At 36.7% G+C, this 20413-nt stretch overlaps 1 protein-coding gene across 3 annotated transcripts in view; it reads right to left on the reverse strand.

The window, feature by feature from the left end:
• Window positions 1-1745: 1745 nt before the first annotated feature.
• PIK3C3 (phosphatidylinositol 3-kinase catalytic subunit type 3) overlaps window positions 1746-20413 on the reverse strand; it is a 146010-nt gene continuing 127342 nt past the window's right edge. The window contains exons 24-25 of one of the 3 annotated variants that reach the window (XM_029921945.1): window positions 13597-13722; window positions 1746-4224 (exon numbers count right to left, since the gene is read on the reverse strand). In XM_029921945.1, the coding sequence (XP_029777805.1) occupies window positions 4210-4224; window positions 13597-13722 (141 nt within the window). In that variant the 3' untranslated portion in view covers window positions 1746-4209. Of the gene's footprint in view, window positions 4225-13596; window positions 13723-16803; window positions 17044-19436; window positions 19481-20413 lie in introns of those variants that run through there. The other 2 variants (XM_029921947.1, XM_029921946.1) reach the window with 2 other exon arrangements.

Raw genomic sequence — 20413 nt, forward strand, 5'->3', positions numbered from 1 at the left:
AATATAAACAAATGAATGCATAATGAATGAAGAAAGGAGAATTCTAACTTACATAGAGCACTAAAAAGTGTTGAATAATGAAATTTAAAAAACTGATTTGGCTTTCACCATAGTAATAAATGATTAAGGCAAACATTATCAATCCATGCTAAAATTGATAGGTAAAAGTGTGCTGAAGGATATTTATATGGTTTTAAAGTATCTTCTCATAAAACTTATGAATTGCTTAATATTTTCTAATTGTCAAATACAAATTAATTTCAGAATGAAGAAAGCTGGAAACCATCTTAACCAAGTAATAAAAGTTAGACCACCAGGCATAGGACAAACTGACATCTCATGCCCTCTGGTAAGATACCTTGAGAAGAACACAGCATTATTGAAGTATTCTTACAAAAAAATTAATCAACCTTGAGGAAAATTAGACAAACCCAAAGTATCTAATTACTTTGTACTTTTAAAAATATGTCAAGGTCAAGAAAGACAAGAGAGGGCTAAGGAATAATTTCAGGTGGAAGATCACCTTCTGATGCAGTTCAGTTTCTCTAAGTGGACACAAATGGTGGGGAATTCATGGTGCTCTGAGGCTACTCATTCCATTTCTTTTTAACTTACTTTATTTAGATTCCTTTAGTTTTTAGTTAATGTCCTTTTTCTTTTCCAGGATCCCATCCAGCTTGTATACATTCTTTATGGTAAAGCTCATATCAAATTATTCATTTTGGCAAATCAGTATTTTTTCTTGATTTGATTATAGATAGTCCATGTTTTCTGCATTTTTTTTAATATCCTAAGTCTCAATTTTTTAATTGCAATGTTAGGCCTATGTGGAAAGATGTAAGGTACATCATGATTGTCGTTTAACCGTTGCATGGTTAAGATTTATTTTACCTGTATGTTTTTACTGAATGGTTTATGCCAAGGCAAGTATGAATGTGTAGTATGATGATACAACTCCATTTCTTAAGAATTTGAGGGGCGCCTGGGTGGCTCAGTCGGTTAGGCCTCCAACCTCGGCTCAGGTCAGATCTCATGTTCTTGGGTTTGAGCCCCACGTCAGGCTCTGTGCTGACAGCTAGCTCAGAGACTGGAGCCTGCTTCTGGTTCTGTGTCTCCTTCTCTCTCTGCCCCTTCCCCTCTCGTGCTCTGTCTCTCTCTGTATCAAAAGTAAATAAAACATTAAAAAAAAAAATTTGAAATTTACTTCAATTTACTTTCTTGGGAATTTTTAATTTTGTTTTATTAATTACTGCCTGCACCTTTGGTAATCCCGTTCATTATAATCAATCAACAAATCAATCCATGACAAATAAATAAATGGAATTCTGGTTTTGAGTGATCCAAATCTCATGGAACACATGCATATACATGTACCTACTAGAGGTCACACTGTCACCACTGACCCAATGACACATGAAGGTCAGGAGAATTTGATGATCATTGTGGTCATTAGAATCTGAGTTACTCAACTTCAAATCCCAAATTTGCTCTTGCTTGCAACCTAACTTTGAGCAGATGATTCAACTGTCTAAAAATTCTGGAAAATGGGGAAACAAATCTGCCTCTTGGGACCATTATGTAGAATAATGAGATAAAGCATATGAAGCAATTAGCAGAATCCTAGTATATAACAGTGAGCCCTTACAATGTTGACTGCTGTTATTACAATATATACTCACCTGAAAACTCTATAATACAAATGAGCTAGAAAATAGCTAACCCTAGTGTTATGAGAATAACAAAAATCAGGTTGTATCAACCCTTTATTTAGGAATGTTAGTAACACTTCACTTCTTTCCCTACTTTTGTAGCCCCACTCTCAGTGGCTTCCACTAACATTTTCTTTCCCCAATGCAGAAATCTCAGAGTACTTATAGTACATGACCATAGTACCCACACTCTTGAATCAAAGCATTGTGTCTGCACAAACACATTTCTCAAACTCAAAACAAGTATTGACAGAAAATGGAAGGCAATGACAATGAAGAAACAGACTGTACTGTAAAGGCTCTGAACAACAAAAACAATGGAGTTCAGGGAAAACAGTAGGAACAAAAAGGTTGTTTGAAGCAATAGAAATTAAGACCGATAAATCACTTTTCTTTCTGATGTAGGCTCACCACCCACAGACAAAATACTCTGAGCAAAACCATGGCCACTGTCTATCCTCAAAGATGCTATTTCTTCACTCAGTATCCATCTTCCTTCTTAGAAAGCTCTCTCTCCATTATAATTCTTACCAAGTTTACACTGAATACAAGGTCAACTCTCCATACCAGTTGTCAGAGTTGGCCGTTATAGAATTTCATATTAATCCAAAACTAATTCATGGAGCCCCACTATCAACATACTCCTACTTATGCAAAGTGCAGTGGAATTCATAAAGATGAGTAAGATGAGAGTTTTTGCTTTACACTTAATTCAAACTAGTCAACAAATCAAGGCTCGAGGGTCAAATCTGGCCAAGCCCATTTGTTACATGTTGTCTATGGATGCCTTTTCCCCTCTAACAGCAGAGTTGAGTTGTTGTAACAAAGATTATATGCTTCCCAAAGCTTAACATAGTTACTACCCCAACCCTTTACAGAAAAAGTGCCAAACCTCTGAAATGGGAGATGCAAGTATAACAAAAATACCGACCTTTACTAAATGCCAATTAAAAAGCTATAAATAAAGAATTGTAAGAGTTCCGAAGCTTGGCCACTTTCTACAGGGCCATTTCGAGAAAACTCTTCAGAGCCAATAGACATAGGACTCAAAGAGAATGCATATGGTTTCAACACTTCGCAGCCACTGAAGGGATAGACACGTGTGAAGCACAGAAAGACAAGGATGGAGCTTCCAGTTCACTGGACACCAAGTCTTATGAGGATGTGTAGAGAGAGGTCCTTTCACCTTCTCTGGTTTACAAATCAGCATGTATGTTTTACACAAACCATACTCTGCGTGCCTCTAGGACGTCTCCCAATCACGTGCTTGTGTCCAGCTGGTAAGCTCACTCTAAAATGGCAAGCTCACAGATAATGATGACGTGATGACAAAAAGTTAATTGTAATCAACTGTACTCTCCGAAACTGTGCCTCAATTTAACCTTCTAATCTGTCATCTGGTATTTAATATTTATTCAAATATTATTTATTCAATGAAAGAATGAGATATTTTCTTCCAAAACAAAGTCACATGTGACTATGCAACATATTAAATTGTAAAGATTATTACTGTGTTATTCTTCTATTTTCCTATGTGCCATTTTCCCAAAGTTTCATGAGGCAAAAGTCGATTGGCGGGACTTTTAGTCTTAAAAGATAAACAATTATCAGAAATAATAATCAGTAATTACTATTAAAGACAAACAATAACCAGAAAAGATATATTACATTAACAAGTCTAGGAGAGCTATTTCAAAAAGCTTTTGAAAAGTAAGTTTACATCAAAAAAGTATAAATTGCAAAAAGACAATTTATGCTTACATGTGTATGTAAAAATATCTTGGGCTCAATACTAAAAGCTGTGTCATTGTTATCTTTTGGCCAGTGACTCACATTAATATATTTGCATGTGCTGATTCACATAGTTACAACCTAGAATTGTGAACTAACCACAGTTTTCAAAACAGATATATATTTAAAAATGAGAGAAAATGACAGTCTTATTTGAAGTATATGCAATTGTTGAACTTTTGTAAAAGAATGAGCCACAATACGTAAACCTTTAGGTACTGCAGATTAGGAAAAAACTAACATGAGCAGGAGAGAAAAAGGGGGAAGGGAGGGAGGGAGAAGGGAGAGACAGAACAAAAAAGTCTCCTTAAGTGAGACCATCCAAATTCGTAACTGCTGTCTTGGTGTGAAGAGATGATTAAAAAAAAAAAAAGGACATTTCAAACTCAGAGACTAAAATGTTTTACTATTTCAACATAAAATTCTTCCAGAACTCTCATAATATATACATGATCCTGGAATAAATTTTTTACTTCTTAGCTTATTAACAATGTGTACATTTGAAAATAAATATATACAATATTTCAAAACAAATCCTTCAAGACAATATACAGGCAGGGACATCCAAGGAAACTGAATTCAGGCACCATGTAACATTTAGGATATACGGTATCTTGAAGATTAAGTGTTCTCCTCCTTGTTACTCCAAAGTCTTCCTTATACAGAGGTCGCTTCTGAAGTAGAACGTTTTAAGGTGCCAAACCCAGTTTCATTTTCTCCAGTACTGTGGAAATGAAAAACAGATAAACAAGTAGTAAGTAATTAACATCAATGTTCACAAAGAAAGACAAACAACAGAGTCTATGATTTTTTTTAAATGCTTAGTTTTGTCATGACATTTTTAGAGACTGTGAAAACCTGTTGCTTATTCCACAAAGTGTAACCATTTCATTCCAGAACTGATCTGGAATCAAATCAAAGAAAGCAATCCGGGGGCGCCTGGGTGGCTCAGTCGATTAAGCCTCCGACTTCATCTCAGATCATGATGTCACGTTTGTGAGTTCGAGCCCTGTGTCTGGCTCTGTGCTGACAGCTAGCTCAGAGCCTGGAGCCTGCTTCCGATTCTGTGCCTCCCTCTATCTCTGCCCCTCCCCGCTCATGCTCTGTTTCTCTCTGTCTCAAAAATAAATAAAACATTAAAAAAAAAAGCAGTCCTGAAAGAACAAGGAAACCCAGTCAAGAGTTGTTTGGGGGCCAACATACAAACAGTGTTTGAAATTAAGATATCAAGTAGAAATAAAACAAATGCTTTTATCACCTATTTTTGCTAGGTATCCTCACAGTTACCTCAGATATGGCCGATAAAGAGCTGTGTGACATTGCCCTTCTTCTCATTAACTCTCTAAATTAGCAGTCAGCGAGATTGAGAATGCTATGCATTACTTCTGAGACCTATTAAGCAAAAATAATCTGCAACCGTTAATGGTCATCTTTAACACGTACAGATGCTGCCACTACCACTTTCCCAGCACACGCACCTCTCAGTGGTTGGACAACCATACGCTGAGTCATCCATAACTCATGTGCCATCTTATTCAATAAAATAGATGCTGGCATTATCTTGGAGGAAATAAGAATGCTGTACATGTGCAATAAAACCTTGTTTCCATGAACTTCACCCCATTATTACTCTGAGATAAACATGAGGGGGAAAAACTTCACTGAAAAATATCTGTGGATGTGCATTCACATAAGTGTAGAAAAATGTGAAAGATGGTGATTTTAATTTGATACAATTTAGAGTGGCAATTCTAGCAAGAATATGGTAAGATTCAGCATTAATGCTAGTAAGAAGAATGTAATTTCTGATTTAAGAGGCTGTATTGGGGCACCTGGATGGCTCAGCTGGTTAGGCATCCAGCTCTTAATCTCAGCTCAGATCTTGATCTCAAGGTTGTGAGTTCAAGCCCCACGCTGGGCTCCATGCTGGGCATGGAGTCTAGTTAGAGGAAAAAAAAACCTGCTTAAATTTTTTCAAAGAGACAGTATCAGAGAAAATAAACTTCTCCAATGGTCCTGGGCACTTATATAAAATCACATACATTTATTCTGTGCCTACCATGTGCCAGGAATGCCTTGGGTTCTGTGAGAGTCCCCAAGTTACTTAAAACAAAAAAAAGCCTGAAGACAAAATGCTCATTTAGAGAGTCACCACTCATACACACGCAAGCATATCCAAAAGCTGAGCAATGGTTGGGGAACTCGTTCCAGACAAAGAGCAAAAGGGTACTGCTAGTGATGGTTTGGGGGGCGGGGAGAATACTGGGTATAGGAAATTGTCGTGGGGGTAAATCATTAGACTACCAAAAGGGCTCTTTTTGAAGGCTTATAGAAGAGGATTAAAGCTGAAAATGCAGGTTAGAGCCAAATTGTGAAGTGTCCTCATAGACCTGTCAGGAAGTCTAAATATCCTGGAAATGATGAAAAGCCACACAAGTGTATATACATGTTTATACATGTGAGAAAAACACTGCTACTGAACAGACGGTCTCTAATATATCTCCTAAGTATTTCAAAGTGTCTCTGTGAGAAAAAATAAATTTAGTAATACTATGTAGCAGTCAGTCCCAAAATATTCAACGGCCTGTATATTTGCTGAATTTGTATGAAACAGTCTAATGTAACAAGGGCAGGAAAACAAGAGTGTGACGACTAACCTTCCTAAAACCAGTAAATGAAGCTAACAGACAAATTTCACCACGGATGACACTCAAGTGTTTAAAAAATTTCCCCAGAGAAGCAAGGAAATTAAATTTCCACAGATATAAATAAACTGCAGGGCATTTTAGTTGAAAATTCTGGGGCATTCTGCTGACTATTGCTATTACAGCAATTAACTAATCTTAGGACTTTAAAACATTTGGAATGTAGCAAGCTCCTCTATTAGGTTTTTTTTTTTTTTTTTTTGCATTTATTTATTTTTGAGAGACAGAGAGAGACAGAGCACGAACATGGGAGGGGCAGAGAAAGATACACAGAATCTGAAGCAGGCTCCAGGCTCTGAGCTAGCGTTCTGCACGTTCTGCACAGAGCCTGACGCGGGGCTCGAACCCACGAACCGTGAGATCATGACCTGAGTCAAAGTCAGACGCTCAACCGACTGAGCCACCCAGGCACCCCTCTATTAGGTTTTTAAATATATGGGTTTTGATGGCTGTTGGTGCAGCGATGCTGACAGCGGCACAACATGAGAGTACATGTGGGTCAATAAAATCCAAGACGGGTTTATGACCAATGGGCAAAATAAATGTTATCCCACGTTTATCTTATTTATCTGGGAGAACCTGCTCCCAGTGACTCCTTTTTATATCATACTCCATGGGCTGTCTGCACAGCTGACTTTTTTCTTTTGATGGGCAGATAAAAGTTAAAAGATCTTTTTTTTTAAATTTACAAGTATATTTTTAAAACTTGCTACTCACAACAAAATCCATTCATCTCTAATAAATTAAAGCTGTAATGTATACATCAAGAAAAACATGATTTAGAAACTACTCTCTATTTCTACAACCTCGGGTCTGGATTTGAACCTGGACTTTTGTCCGCTATTAACCCTGAGACCTTGAGTACGTTCTTTAATCTCAGCCTCAGCTTTGTCATCGATGAAACAGGTCTGGTGATATACCCACTTCACAGCTGTGAGGATTAAACAAGATCATGCAGAGAAAGCTCTTTATATAATTCCTGGTACATCCAAGTGTTCAAGAGGCTGTAAGTATCACTATTATTATTGTTTCTTTGTTGTTAATTTTTATTCCTCACAGATTAATTCAAATAAATTAGGAACAGATATGGGACACAATATGATACAAAATAGTTTTGTATGATATACTGGCATTATGGTATTTATTTAAGCCACTGGACTCAAAAAAAAAAAGTTTGTTTTTTGAGAAAAATTTCTCTTTGGCTAAAGAATTCAATACTTTTCATTTTGTTCAATAAAATATTTTATACTGCTCTCCTTTATTCCGAATGGTAAAATACGGTTCATACAACATAAACTTGGAAATGATGCTCTCTTCTCCTCTCCGAGGGCATCTGCTGCATCTACACGCTCTCACAGGAGAGGAGAGGGTAGAGCAGGCACAGTAAAGACATCCTACACTGAGTTCGGGTGCTAAGGTCAGTGCATAAAATAGCAACACAAACAAACACAATTACTCAAGAGAAGCCCTTCACAAGGAAACACAATACAGAGTTAGCCCCTCCAAAAGTCTAAACCAGGAAGCTTTTCCCTTAATACCGATGCAAAACAACTTGCTTCTTTGAGCAGCACATGGGGCAGACAGAAGGCCTGCAGTCAGAAGCCATGCTGCACAAAATGTGGGAATCTTCAATACTGGAATCACATGCAGCATGGTTATGGGAGATGCTGGGATCCAAAAGATCCCCGAAGGAGCTCCTCTCACGTTTATTAGAAGACATAAGCTCTTCAGGAAAAACATCAGGCAGAATAACCACACATATTTCTTCTTTCAATCCCCACAAGTATATAGAGTTGAAATTTCTTCAGTTAAAGGCACATAACTTTAACTGAAGTATTAAGTTCATGTGCCCCTCTGCTAGGACCTGTGCTTTCCCCCCTCGAGCACCACAGGGGCCTAAGTAAGGATTCTTGCCAAATGTACAGCAGTAATGTGTTCTCAGTATCTTGAGCTAGAATTTAGGTAAACTTTCTGAACCCAATATGTTACTGTTTTTTTACTCGCAGTCTTCAAAAAATACATCTCTAACTCTAATCTACAAGATTCAATTAATTAGATTATTAACAACATGTATTAAGATGAATGGAAACCACACTCGCTCTCAGCCCTCTATCATCAATGGGTGAAAAGAGAGACAGGAGACAGCAGAGACAGGGAAGAGATAGGTTGTACTATGAAAGATCAGCATCCAAAGGCCTAGTTTTAGTGCAGTGAGTGTCCCAAACTAAGTGACCTCTACCTTTCTGTGCAGATGAGACTAGAAAGCCTTTTAAAGACCATTTCAGTGAAACAAGAGTTCTGATGATGCATTTTCAAAGACAATGACCTAAATAAAAGTGTTTTTCAGTGGAAAATTTGTATCACTAATAGGTGGGTGTTGCTAGGCAACATATATTGCAGTGTTTAATCTCTACTCTTCCTAGGGAATGGTATGATGAAAGAAAATAAGGCTTTTCAGCACTGCAACATAATTGTTCTCTGTGGCAATTTTGTGGCCTTCTTCTAGACTATAATTTCTTTTAAGCTGAAAAACCATAATTTTTGTTAACATGTATCAATCAATTCACCTCCATTTTTAGAAAACTGTCCTACAATCCATAGTGATTAATAGGAATGCACTAAAATTAGCATAACTCATGATAAATGTTTTGAGTGACCAGAAGAAACAGATGTTGGTCATCTGGATTTGTATGTGCAAATAATTTATTAGTATCACTACCTAAAAAAATATATTCTTACTATTTAGATATCATACAACATTTAGAAGTGTGAGTTTCAAAGGGAAAATACACTTCAGAGATTAGTTGAGAGTTATGCTTCTGTCATTTCATAATTTGAAGACTATGTGAAGTTAGAACTTTACTTAGTATCTCCTGTAACCCTCAATGCCTAAACAAATTCCAATAAAATTAAACATCCTTAGTTGATTCTTATTCTGATATTGTTTCAGTTGCACTAGTGTACAGGCACAGATGACAAATATATTTAAGGGAAACCTAAGACACCATACGCATTTTCAAGTTCTTCTCTTAGGATGTAGAAAAGGGGATATCCTGGTAAAGACCTGAATTTGATAAGCTAGGACACTTCTTATGTGGCTCAGACTTCTCATTTATAAAAGAAAAGAATGCTAAAACTCACCCTCGTGGTTGTAGTAAGGGTATATAATGTTAAAAAATAGTGAGGTACTATATGAAATACCAAGTTAAAATAAATAAGGTATGGCTTTTGTTGTCCCAGACCCTGTTATCTATCTTTGTAAAGTAGAGAGCTGAGGGATAGGATAGAAAAAATTTTGTCTATATAAATATACATGCTGCATTAAACCTCTACTTTTACCTGTCTAGGACGATGCTGGTGGTATTAAGTTGCTGGAATCATCCAGGTATTTGCTCTTATTAATATTCATGTTGCTACAGCCTTAATTTTATATAATAACCCTATTTTGTTATCAAGAATCTATCCTACAAACAAGAGAGTTTGTAACAACAGCCAAAGTAAGATAAAATAACTATCCAGGATTTCTAAAAAAAATAGAAACCTAAAAAGACTTAATATTTCTTTCCAAGAAATATAATTATCCATTAGTTCATACTTATAAAAATGATGTTTCCCATATCTAAGAGTCCATCCATCTCTATTACCCATTTATCACCCATATTCATATTTTCTCTGTGAACAGAAAAGACATGTGCATTAACTCTTAGCTCTGAACAACCTTCATAATTTAACCATCAGTGCGGGGGTTTCTTTTACTTTTAGTTTTTGTAGTAGTTGGTATAAGCTTTATATATGGAAAGTAAATGATCTTTGTATATCTCTGAGTATAGGTTAAATTTATATTAGTTTTTACCTCAATACCAATCACATTACAGATGTGGAATCTGAGGCCTAGAGTTGCTGGTAAATGAAGATTCCTCTATTACTACCCCCCCCAAAACAATAATGATCTAGCTTTTTCTCTCATCTATTTCTAATATCAATATTAAGGAAAATGGTCCTTCTATTCTCAGATGCAGTGAGCAATGTAAAACAGGCATCTTATGTAAATTGACAACACAATTTCAAAACTAAAAAAAATTATGCCCCAAGTTCATCTGCAGAATTTGAAGGCTCAAACTTTGACCTGGAGTGTATTGGATGAGTGGTAGTTAAGCCTTCAAAGATGTCACACTTAACCCCTCTCCTCCCAAGAGCACACGCTGTCTCCTGTCCCTGAGAGCCTGCGCTGGCTTGACACTTGCTCTGAGCCATGCTGCTTCCCCTCTCACGTCCTGCGAGCAGCCGGTCACCATGCAGGGTCACCATGCAGCAGGACCGCAGCCTCGGCGAGAGGCCTGAGTGGTGATAGAAGTGGGGAGGCCGTCCGGGTGTGAAATCTTTTGGGCCCTTCAGACAAACCCAATCAAGGGCTCAAAGCGGCCGAATAGTGAACCCCCCTGACATAACAGGAAACCAAAGAACCACGTGGCTGGGCTCTGGCTGAAATCCTGACTAGAGAATCATAAGAAGTAATAAATAATTACTATTTTTTAAGCTAGGACGTTCAAGATTGTCATATGTGTGCAGATAATCTGAAATGAGGTGTTAGGCAGCTCCATTAATTTCAAGTGTGGAGTTTGAGCTCCATTATATATGGTATATAAATGTCCAGGAAAATAAAGGATTAAAATTAAAAAACTTCAAGTATACAAGAAGGAAAACTCATGAAGGAGAGAAATTTGTACAGTTGTAGATAAGGACAGAGCAAAAAATACAATATAAATAACCAACTCTAAAGGAAATGCAAAGACACAAAAGTTAAAACTTTTTAACCTCTAGCATGTTACAACTACCATTTATTTGAGTTTTCAAAAAGAAAAAAAAGAGGAATACATAGAAAAAGAGAGAGGGGGGAACTGAATGGCTCAGTAGGCTGTCTGACTTTCACTCAGGCCATGATCTCACATTTCATGAGCTCAAGCCCAGTGTTGGGCACTACACTGACAGCTCAGAACATGGAGCCTGCTTTGGATTCTGTATCTCCCTCTCTCTCTCTCTCCCTCCCTCCCTCCCCTTCTTTCTGTCTCTCAAAAATAAAATAAAATAAAAATAGGGGCACCTGGGTGGCTTGGTTGGCTAAGCATCTGACATAGGCTCAAGTCATGATGTAATGGTCTGTGAGTTCCAAGCCCTGCATTGGGCTCTGTGCTGAAAGCTCAGAGCCTGGAGCCTGCTTTGGATTCTGTGTCTCCCCACCTCCCCACCCTTCCTCCACTCACACTCTGTCTCTGTCTCTTTCTCTCAAAAATAAAAAAAAGTATAAATACATTTTAAAAAATAAAATAAAACACTTAAAAAGGGAAAGAAAAAGGGAGAGAAAAATAACAGGATTTCATTAACATATAACATAACATAGTGGTGAGCAAAATACTAGATATGGAAGTCAAAAGATGTTGGTTTGAGTTTTGGTTCTGTCCCTTCCTCGTTAGCCACATGAAGTTAGCTAAGTCATTAAACTATTCTGGGCTTCTATCCTACTCTGTTGCTTCTAATGCTCTAAAACACTCTGCTGTGCTATGAGTAGACTCAGATTAACCATTAGCTGGACAAGTCACTTATGTACCATCTGAATCACAGTTTATTTGCTTGAGAAGTGGCTGGTTAGGATTAATAACCTGTAATGCACACCCTGAATTGGTTCTTATAATAAAATATTACCTGAATTGGTGTTCTAGGAGAAGAAACTTTTTGTTACGCCAGAAAAAGAATATCAGCTAAAATTTATAGGAGTAAACCCCTTTATCTTCACTGGATATTTTTTAAGTGGATAAGCCATTGTGCTAATAGGTGCATAAGAGATACAGCCCCGACTTCAAGAAGTTTGTATTTTAGGAGTTATAAGACAAGTATCCAAATATCTGTAGTAGAAAGTAAAATATAAGTACAACTCAATAAACTTAAAAGTACTATAAATAGGGGCGCCTGGGTGGCTCAGTTGGTTAAGCGTCTGACTTCAGCTCAGGTCATGATCTCACAGTTTGTGGGTTCAAGTCCCACATCGGTCTCTGTGCTGACAGCTAGCTCAGAGCCTGGAGCCTGCTTCAGATTCTGTGTCTCCCTCTCTCTCTACCCCTCCCCGAATGATGCTCTTGTTTCTGCCTCAATAATAAATAAACATTAAAAAAATTTTTTTAAAGTACTATAAATAGCCAGATGAAGATCAATCAAAGTAACTTTAAGAATAGATCTTGGTGGACAGGTTGGATTTGGTAAAGCAGAAGTTTACCCAAGATTCATTATAAACAAGATGGATGTTCTGTGCTGACAAAATGGCAGCTGCAGAGTAACCACAGAGACAGAGAGATCAAAATATGCAGAGACAGTGTAGGGAAACAAGAGTGGAAAGTAGTTTGGAATATAATACACGGGAAGGCCTGGCGCTGCCAGAGACTGGTCTTCACTGTTGGGCAGTGGGGACACTGACAGTAAAAAGGGGGGTGGGAGGACAAAGTAAAACATTATTTTGTGAAAACATAACTGATATTTAGAAGAATAAAAAATGCTTAGAGGGAAAAAAGAGGTTAAAACAAAGAGAAGAGTTATAAAGGGTTTTAGTTATCCAAGTATCATAAAGAGCAAAAAAATGGATTAAAATGTTAGGAGTCCAAAAACAAGAGAAAATGGTAATCAAATAAATAGTTAAACTGGCAAGGCTCAATGGCACAGTGGTATTGGGTAAGAGAGAAGTCAGGCTTTGAGCTTGGGAGATTAGTAAAATTACCAACAGAATATGAAAGTCAGGAAGGGGTGCACAAGGGGAAGAGTGTGAAGGTAGGGGGTGGGGAGGAAGAGGTCTCATTTCACTGTTTGCTCACCATTATGAAATTCATAATGAAACCAGGCTTTACACCTGAGGTTTGGCATCATAGGCTAGTGTGAAAAGGTCTCCATCCCTCAGACATTTGTATGCAAGCTTCTGCTAACAGTAAGACCACAGACAGACCACTTCAGTGTGTGGTGCGCACTGCTTTTCTCAGCTTCAAAACTCCTTTCCCAGCACTTGACCATTTGTCAAAACCTAACATGTGTTCAAGTCTCACTTGCCAAGGCCGCCATTAAACCCATGATTGTTCTCAAGAAAGGTTTGCAATCACCACTCACTACAAAGGACAAAAACACCTATGCTGATACTCCACAATTTAGTTGATGACTAAGAAGATTTCAGTGGGCTGTTTTAGAGTTACTAATGTATGCGGCATGTTCACAACAGCTGGCTGGTGAGATGGGGAAAAGGCTTGACAAGAAAATAAGGAAAAGACATCATTAGCAGGAGAAAAGTACGGCTCTCTGAGGGCTCTGGGGTAGGACATGGAGAAGCAGAGGTCAAGTGCACTGCGCTGAGAACTTACCTGGGCAAACTTGTGAATCTGCTCTACCACTGCAGCAAAGAGAGCATGGACACTTTCATCAATCAGACTCTGCATGTAATGCACGGCCTCTTCATCAGACAGGTCTAGTCGGAATTTATCCTGAACCTACAAAGCCACAGTATGTTAGTCTTGAATGAGGGGGTAAAAAGGACATACTCTGAAGAGACAAAACCAAATGGATGCAGATGTTATGTTATTATAATATATTATGACCTATTTCTGTGACAAAGAACTGTTTCATAACTTACAAGAAATACAGAAGTTATTATTCTTTTGAGTACCGAAGTTTACTGCTTTTGCTCTATGCTCTGTATCACCCTATCCTTGTTAGCTGTTAGGTATCTTTTAAGAAAAAAAATAAATACTAAACATGATTGTTAGGACCTACAAGTGAAAAAAAATGTTTTTAACTCAAAAGTGTGCTTTATTTTTCACATTTCCAAGCTAGAACTACTGTGTAAGATTTAAAATGTGACATATATGTTAATTAATAATCTCCTTCACCTTATCCCTGTTGTTCATTATTAAATGGATGTACCAAGGTGAGATAATAATAACATTCTCCCCCACTGTTTCATTGCCTATACCAGAACAGAAACTATGTTAGTCATTGGCAAAGCTAACTGAAGCAGATCTTCCAAAAATGTCCCCTTCCTATAGCAATTCCTTATACTTTTGCAAAGAACTACTTTACTTGGTCTGTAATTACAAAGACAGAGAAACTTTTCTGTATTTCATATTTATAGTTATAGTTGATTCCCAATAACAAGTACAAGAAAAATTAGTAAGAAACATATATGAGAATGGTTCCTAAAAAATAAAACCAAATATTATTGATGACCACTTTTGTGTAAAACACTTTACATGCAATATTTCACCTGACTCTGAGATAGCAGTGAAGCAGAACAGTACTTCCATCTAGAAGATGCAGAAACTGAGGCACAGAGAATTTATGAAGCCGACCCGGAGACCTTTAACTGATGGTAAGGGTCTCATGCTTCCAGACAATCTCATGCCACAGAAGCATTATACTCTACTCCTTTCTCCTCTTATAAGTGACCCAAACATGCTTTTGAAAAAGCAGGGAAGGAGAAAATGATGTTTCCAAGCACATAAAAAGTGGCCACATTTCATATTTACTTTTAAGTAGAGAATTTAACTACTAGAAAAGCGAAGAAGGACACTGTACAAGAACCAGGGCCATGGATCGGCACTCATCTCCTCGCTGGATTAGAGGTACACCGAATGACCCAACAGCTCTGCAGCATCAGGCTGGGGAAGTCAAAGAGAGGTAGGCAGAAAGAGTGAAGGACGATTCGACAGAGGGACATCTAAAGGTCTATTTTTTTTTAAATTTTTTTAATGTTCATTTATTTTTGAGAGAGAAGGAGTGTGAGCAGGGTAGGGGGCAGAGAGAGAGGGAGACAGAATCTGAAGAAAGCTCCAGGCTCTGTGTTGTTAGCACAAAGACCGACGTGGGGCTTGAACTCATGAACCGTGAGATCATGACCTGACCTGAAGTAGGATGCTTAACCAACTGAGTCACCCAGGCACCCTGAAGGTCTATCTTGAATGAACTAGCTCTTCCATTTCTGAATCCCAATTAATGGCATATCTGTTCCTTGAGTTTTAGTCCTTTATTTTCCTTGACTTAGAAAGATGTCTGACAGATCTGTAACTATTTTTAAGGATATCAAAAAATGATAGGGCAGAAGAATCAGAACTTTAGCCAACTGATCAAAATTTATGTGCTTGTATAGGTGCTTGCAACACAAACAGAATATATGTATTTGGCATAAAAAGATGTTACTTACCACACATGAAAAAATAATCTTTTATAACAAAGAAGTTAAGGTTAACAGCATAGAAATGGTTGATTTTGTGTCATGTATACTGAGCAGCCTACTTGGTATTGTCCTGTAGGTCTTTGAGATTCTAATCATTCTCTTCAAGCTATATTCTCTTTGCTCTTAAGATTATATGTATAAGCTCTATCTATGTGTTTGCATGCACACAAACATGCACAGTCTCTTAACATTCCAACTAGTACTAAACATTAAGTTTGTCTTCAATAGCATTTTGATGTACACACTTCTTGTATCCATATTCTCAGGGGTATAGAGCTATTCCCCATACAAAACACAATTCTAAACTAAACTCTACTGTCTTTTGGGGCACCTGGGTGACGGTTAAGCATCTAGCTTCGGTTCAAGTCATGATCTCACAGTTCATGGGTTCACGCCTCACATTAGGCTCTGTGCTGACAGCTCAGAGCCTGGAGCCTGCTTCAGATTCTTGCCTCCCTCTCTCTCTGCCCCTCCTCCACTCATGCTCTATCTCTCTTTATCTCCAAAAATAAATAAACATTAAAAAAAATTCAAGTATATTCTTTCATGAGGAGCACAGTGATTTCATTTATACCTAATATTTACCTTTGTCTCTGAAAGCTCGACACATCATCACAAAACTAATTTAGCATTTGTTAATAAAGACTTTTGTTTAAAACAATTTAGTATTTAGCATCTCTGAAATGAGTAACTTTGATTAAAATAAAATAATAAAAGCAGATAATCCTTATTAATTTTTTATTCAAATTATTAGAATAAAAAAATTCCTTGTAATATAATTCAATCACAAAAGTGATTACAAGAAAGGAACAACTTTCATTCATCACAGTGAAACAAAGAGTTTTAATCTAAACATTATTTCCTTGCTGAGTTCATTTGATTATCTGAGCTGCTTTAGAATAAAAAAATTTCTTATTTGAATAAAAACCAGAATTTAAAGTAGAGTAATTAAAAAGAAAAATGAGAAAAACTGAACCCCCAGTCAACTATTGTTACAAGAGAATCAATGCTATAATTGTTTGTAATAGGACACATGACTGCTAAAGTAAAATGAAACCTACATTACTAAAACTCCCTGAGAGTAGATATTATGCTTTAATAAACATACTTTGTAGGCACCAAAGGTAATTTAATTTTACAGGTCATTGGAAACATATCTTCACACATATATATATAATAAATGTGCATATATTTGTACATATACACATATATAATAAATATGTATATATACAAATATATACACAAAATATATATACACACATATAATTTTGTTTTACAGTTTAGTCAAAAATCAATTTAGAAAAAGAACACATCCATTTATTCTTCAACACAAACGGTATTATCTTGTTAAACTCCTTTGAATACATTTATTAACCACAATTTAAAAGATTTTTTTTACTACTAATTTAAAGAAAAACACAAATGAAAAAGCACTGTTAAGTGGTGATGTTTATCTATCAAACTATTTTATTTCTCTTTCCTTTTTTATTTCCTAAATAGAGACTCACCTGTATCAAAAAGCTAAGAAAATTCAAAACTCCCTGAAGACAGGCAATTGTCATTTTTCAGCACACTCTCCCTGGTAAAAAAGTTAATGATTTGCTAGGAAATACAAGCTTTCTTATTTCTTTAATTGAAGTATAGTCAACATACAATGTTACATTAGTTTCTGAGTGCATAGGTCTTTTTATCTCAAATATCTTAACTTCCTTTTATTCACTAGGACAATCTAGTCAGACAGATGACTAAGAAGTTTTATTTCCATAACACAGGTTCATAAAATATCTCCATTTAATTTATTCAGAAAGAGCTGACACACCCTAATTGGTGAGGCCGTTCCTGGCCACAAATTCTAAAATTTTCAAAATTAAACAGTTTCAACAGTTCGTTTTCCTCTTTTTTATTTTTCTCTAAACAGGTAAAAGGATTAAAGCATTCTGTGCATGTTTCCCATAGCACATAGAAAGACTGGCACACAAACCTACTACTACCAGATACTTAATGTCTGTGATTGACGACCATATGCTTTAAACATTGTGATTCCATCTCACATTTTTTTGGCAATAGAGTTTTATAAGAAATGAACAAATCTGATCAACAAAAATATTATGTATTCCATCTATAAAGTGTTCAATTTCCAACATTAAAACATACTAATATACACTATATTAAGTAATGGAGACAGGAAAATATTGTTGCATTTTGTTAGGATTATGCAAATAATTTAAATAATCTCTCTTTCTCCCAGTTTCAGATATACTACATTCTATTTCCCTAGCTGGCTTCCATTCATGAGGCCAACACAAAAATTTCCCAAGTGGTAAGACTCTGAAGTAACGGTAGCAACTGTTATTTCAACAAGGTATAAAAATCTACACTTGGGGCACCTGGGTGGCTCAGTCGGTTAAGCATCCAACTTTGGCTCAGGTCATGATCTCATAGTTCGTGGGTTCAAGCCCCTTGTCGGGCTCTGTGCTGACAGCTAGCTCAGAGCCTAGAGCCTGTCTTTGGATTCTGTGCCTCCCTCTCTCTCTGATTCTCCCCTGTTCATGCTATCTCTATCTCTCTATCAAAAATAAATTTTAAAAAACTAAAAAAATTTTTTTAAAAATCTACACTTTTAAAAAAATGTTTATTTATTTTGAAAGTGAGAAATACAGCATGAACTGTGAAGGGGCAGAGAGAGGGGGGCAGAGGATTCAAAGCAGGCTCTGTGCTGACAGCAGAGAACCCAATGTGGAGCTCAAACCCACAAACCGTGAGATCATGACCTGAGCCAATGTCAGATGCTTAACTGAGCCACCCAGGTGCCCCAAAAATCTACATTTCTTTAAAAATGAAATATATGAAACATAAATTTTTGCCTATTCCAGCATAACTTTACAACATTATCAGGACTTTAATGTCATGTGTATGTTGCAAATAATTACTTCAGATTCTTAATAAAAGAGCAGAAAGCAAAGAAAACCTTTTATGAAAGGAGATATCTCTCCCCTTTTCTGGGGAGATATATGGTGAAACATATTTTTTTTCCAAGGTTCACTCAATTGAAATAAAAAAACACCTAAGGAGTACCTATCTAAAGACAAATAATATATACATGCATTTTTGTCTTCACAAAATTATTTCTATGTTAAAATATAGTGCCGTAAAGACAACTTGTAACAAAATTGTCATTGATCTTAAACAGTAAAATTATGACTTTCTAAAAGAAAAATAGATGATCTAATAAGAACATAACTTAATTGGCAGAAGAAATTGGAAGACTCAGTTTGATCAACACTGTTAGAGCCTTTTCATAATTGACTTCTGAACACAAGTGAAGTTAGGAAAGAGTAAATATATAACCTGAGATAAATGGATTTAAAATACACAGTAAAACAAATCCTGAATATATCAGTGCAAAAAAGAGCAACAATAACAATATTTGGAATCTAGTACACCCATCAATTACAGCCAAGGAAACTGAAAAGTTCACCAACCAAGTGTATTTCTTGATGAGAGAGTTTTAGTCAATAAATAAAAAATAAATGAGAAAAAATAAGCCACACCAAAAACCAGTGTGATATCTAGTCTATTTCTAAGGGGAGAAGGGTGCTTATTGAAACAGTGCTTGTGGATACAATAATAAATGAAGTCTTAATAAGAGGATAATTTACTTAAAAGGCTGAAAAATATTTACCTTAAAACCACTCATTGTTTGTGATAGACTTATAAAACCAAGTAAAAAGGATGCTCATTTATGTTTGCAATGGCCTGAATATTTGTGTCTCCCCCTCCCCCCAATCCATGTTGAAATACTAATGCCCAATGTGAAGATATGAGGGTAGCACTTTTGGGGGTCGTTTAGGTCAAGAGAGTGGGACCCTCATGAATGGGATGAATGCTCTTATTAAAGAGATCCCACAGAGCTCCCTAGCACTTTTGCCAGGTGAAGATATAACAAGAAGTCAACCCAAAGAGGGCTCTCACCTGACCATACTGACATCCTGACCTCGGTCTTCCAGATTCCAAAACTATGAGAAATAAATTTCTGTTATTTATAAGCCATCTAGTCTCTAGTACTTTCTTACAGCAATCCAAATAGACGAAAACAACGTTCAATCCAGAGGAATCTAACAATGTTCAGAGTTGGTTATGTCAGAACTTAGAGCTTTTTGGGTTCCCATTATAATTTTCAACCATGACAGAGACTCCATCTCAGAGACTGCTACTGCCCTCAAGTAATTGTATACTTCTGCAAGGTAAAAAGTTACACTATCTTTTTTATAAGTTCAATAACGATAATCACACTTACATTGAAGATCATCTCATGTTATTTCTGGATTAAAGAAAAAAAGCACTTTATATACATCACCCCTAACTCCCCCACCAAATCAGAGAATCAGAAGTTAATTCAGATAAAAATCTTCAAATCCGTTCTACTTCCTCCCATCTCTTGCTAGAATCCATGGTAAAACAACAGGGGTGCCTGAGTGGCTCAGTTGGTTAAGTGGCAGACTTCAGCTCAGGTGATGATCATGTGGCTTCTGAGTTTGAGCCTGGCATCTGGCTCTGTGCTAACAGCTCAGAGCCTGGAGAATACTTCAGATTCTGTGTCTCCCTGTTTCTCTGCCCCTCCCCTGGACTCTCTCTCTCTCTCAAAAATAAATAAATGTTAAAAAAGATGAGAATTCAAAAAAAAAAAAAAGAAGAAGAAGAATTCATGGTAAGACAATTCTGCATCACTGTTCACCTACAGGGCAGCTATCCTTTTTTCTTCTCTTTGCTGAGTTAAAAGGCAGGTCTCTACTTTCTTGACATAGAAAAAAGCCCTGGTAACCAAGGTATGGATGGGAAGGATACAGAATGGCTGTTTTGTCCCAGACAGGATCATAATATTTGATCCACAGCGTGTATAGCCTGTGAGTGCCAGGCATCAGATATCCTATCCAGACTATTACAGGAGA

Source organism: Suricata suricatta, chromosome 14 (genome assembly GCF_006229205.1).
Source record: "Suricata suricatta isolate VVHF042 chromosome 14, meerkat_22Aug2017_6uvM2_HiC, whole genome shotgun sequence".
NCBI lineage: Eukaryota > Metazoa > Chordata > Mammalia > Carnivora > Herpestidae > Suricata > Suricata suricatta.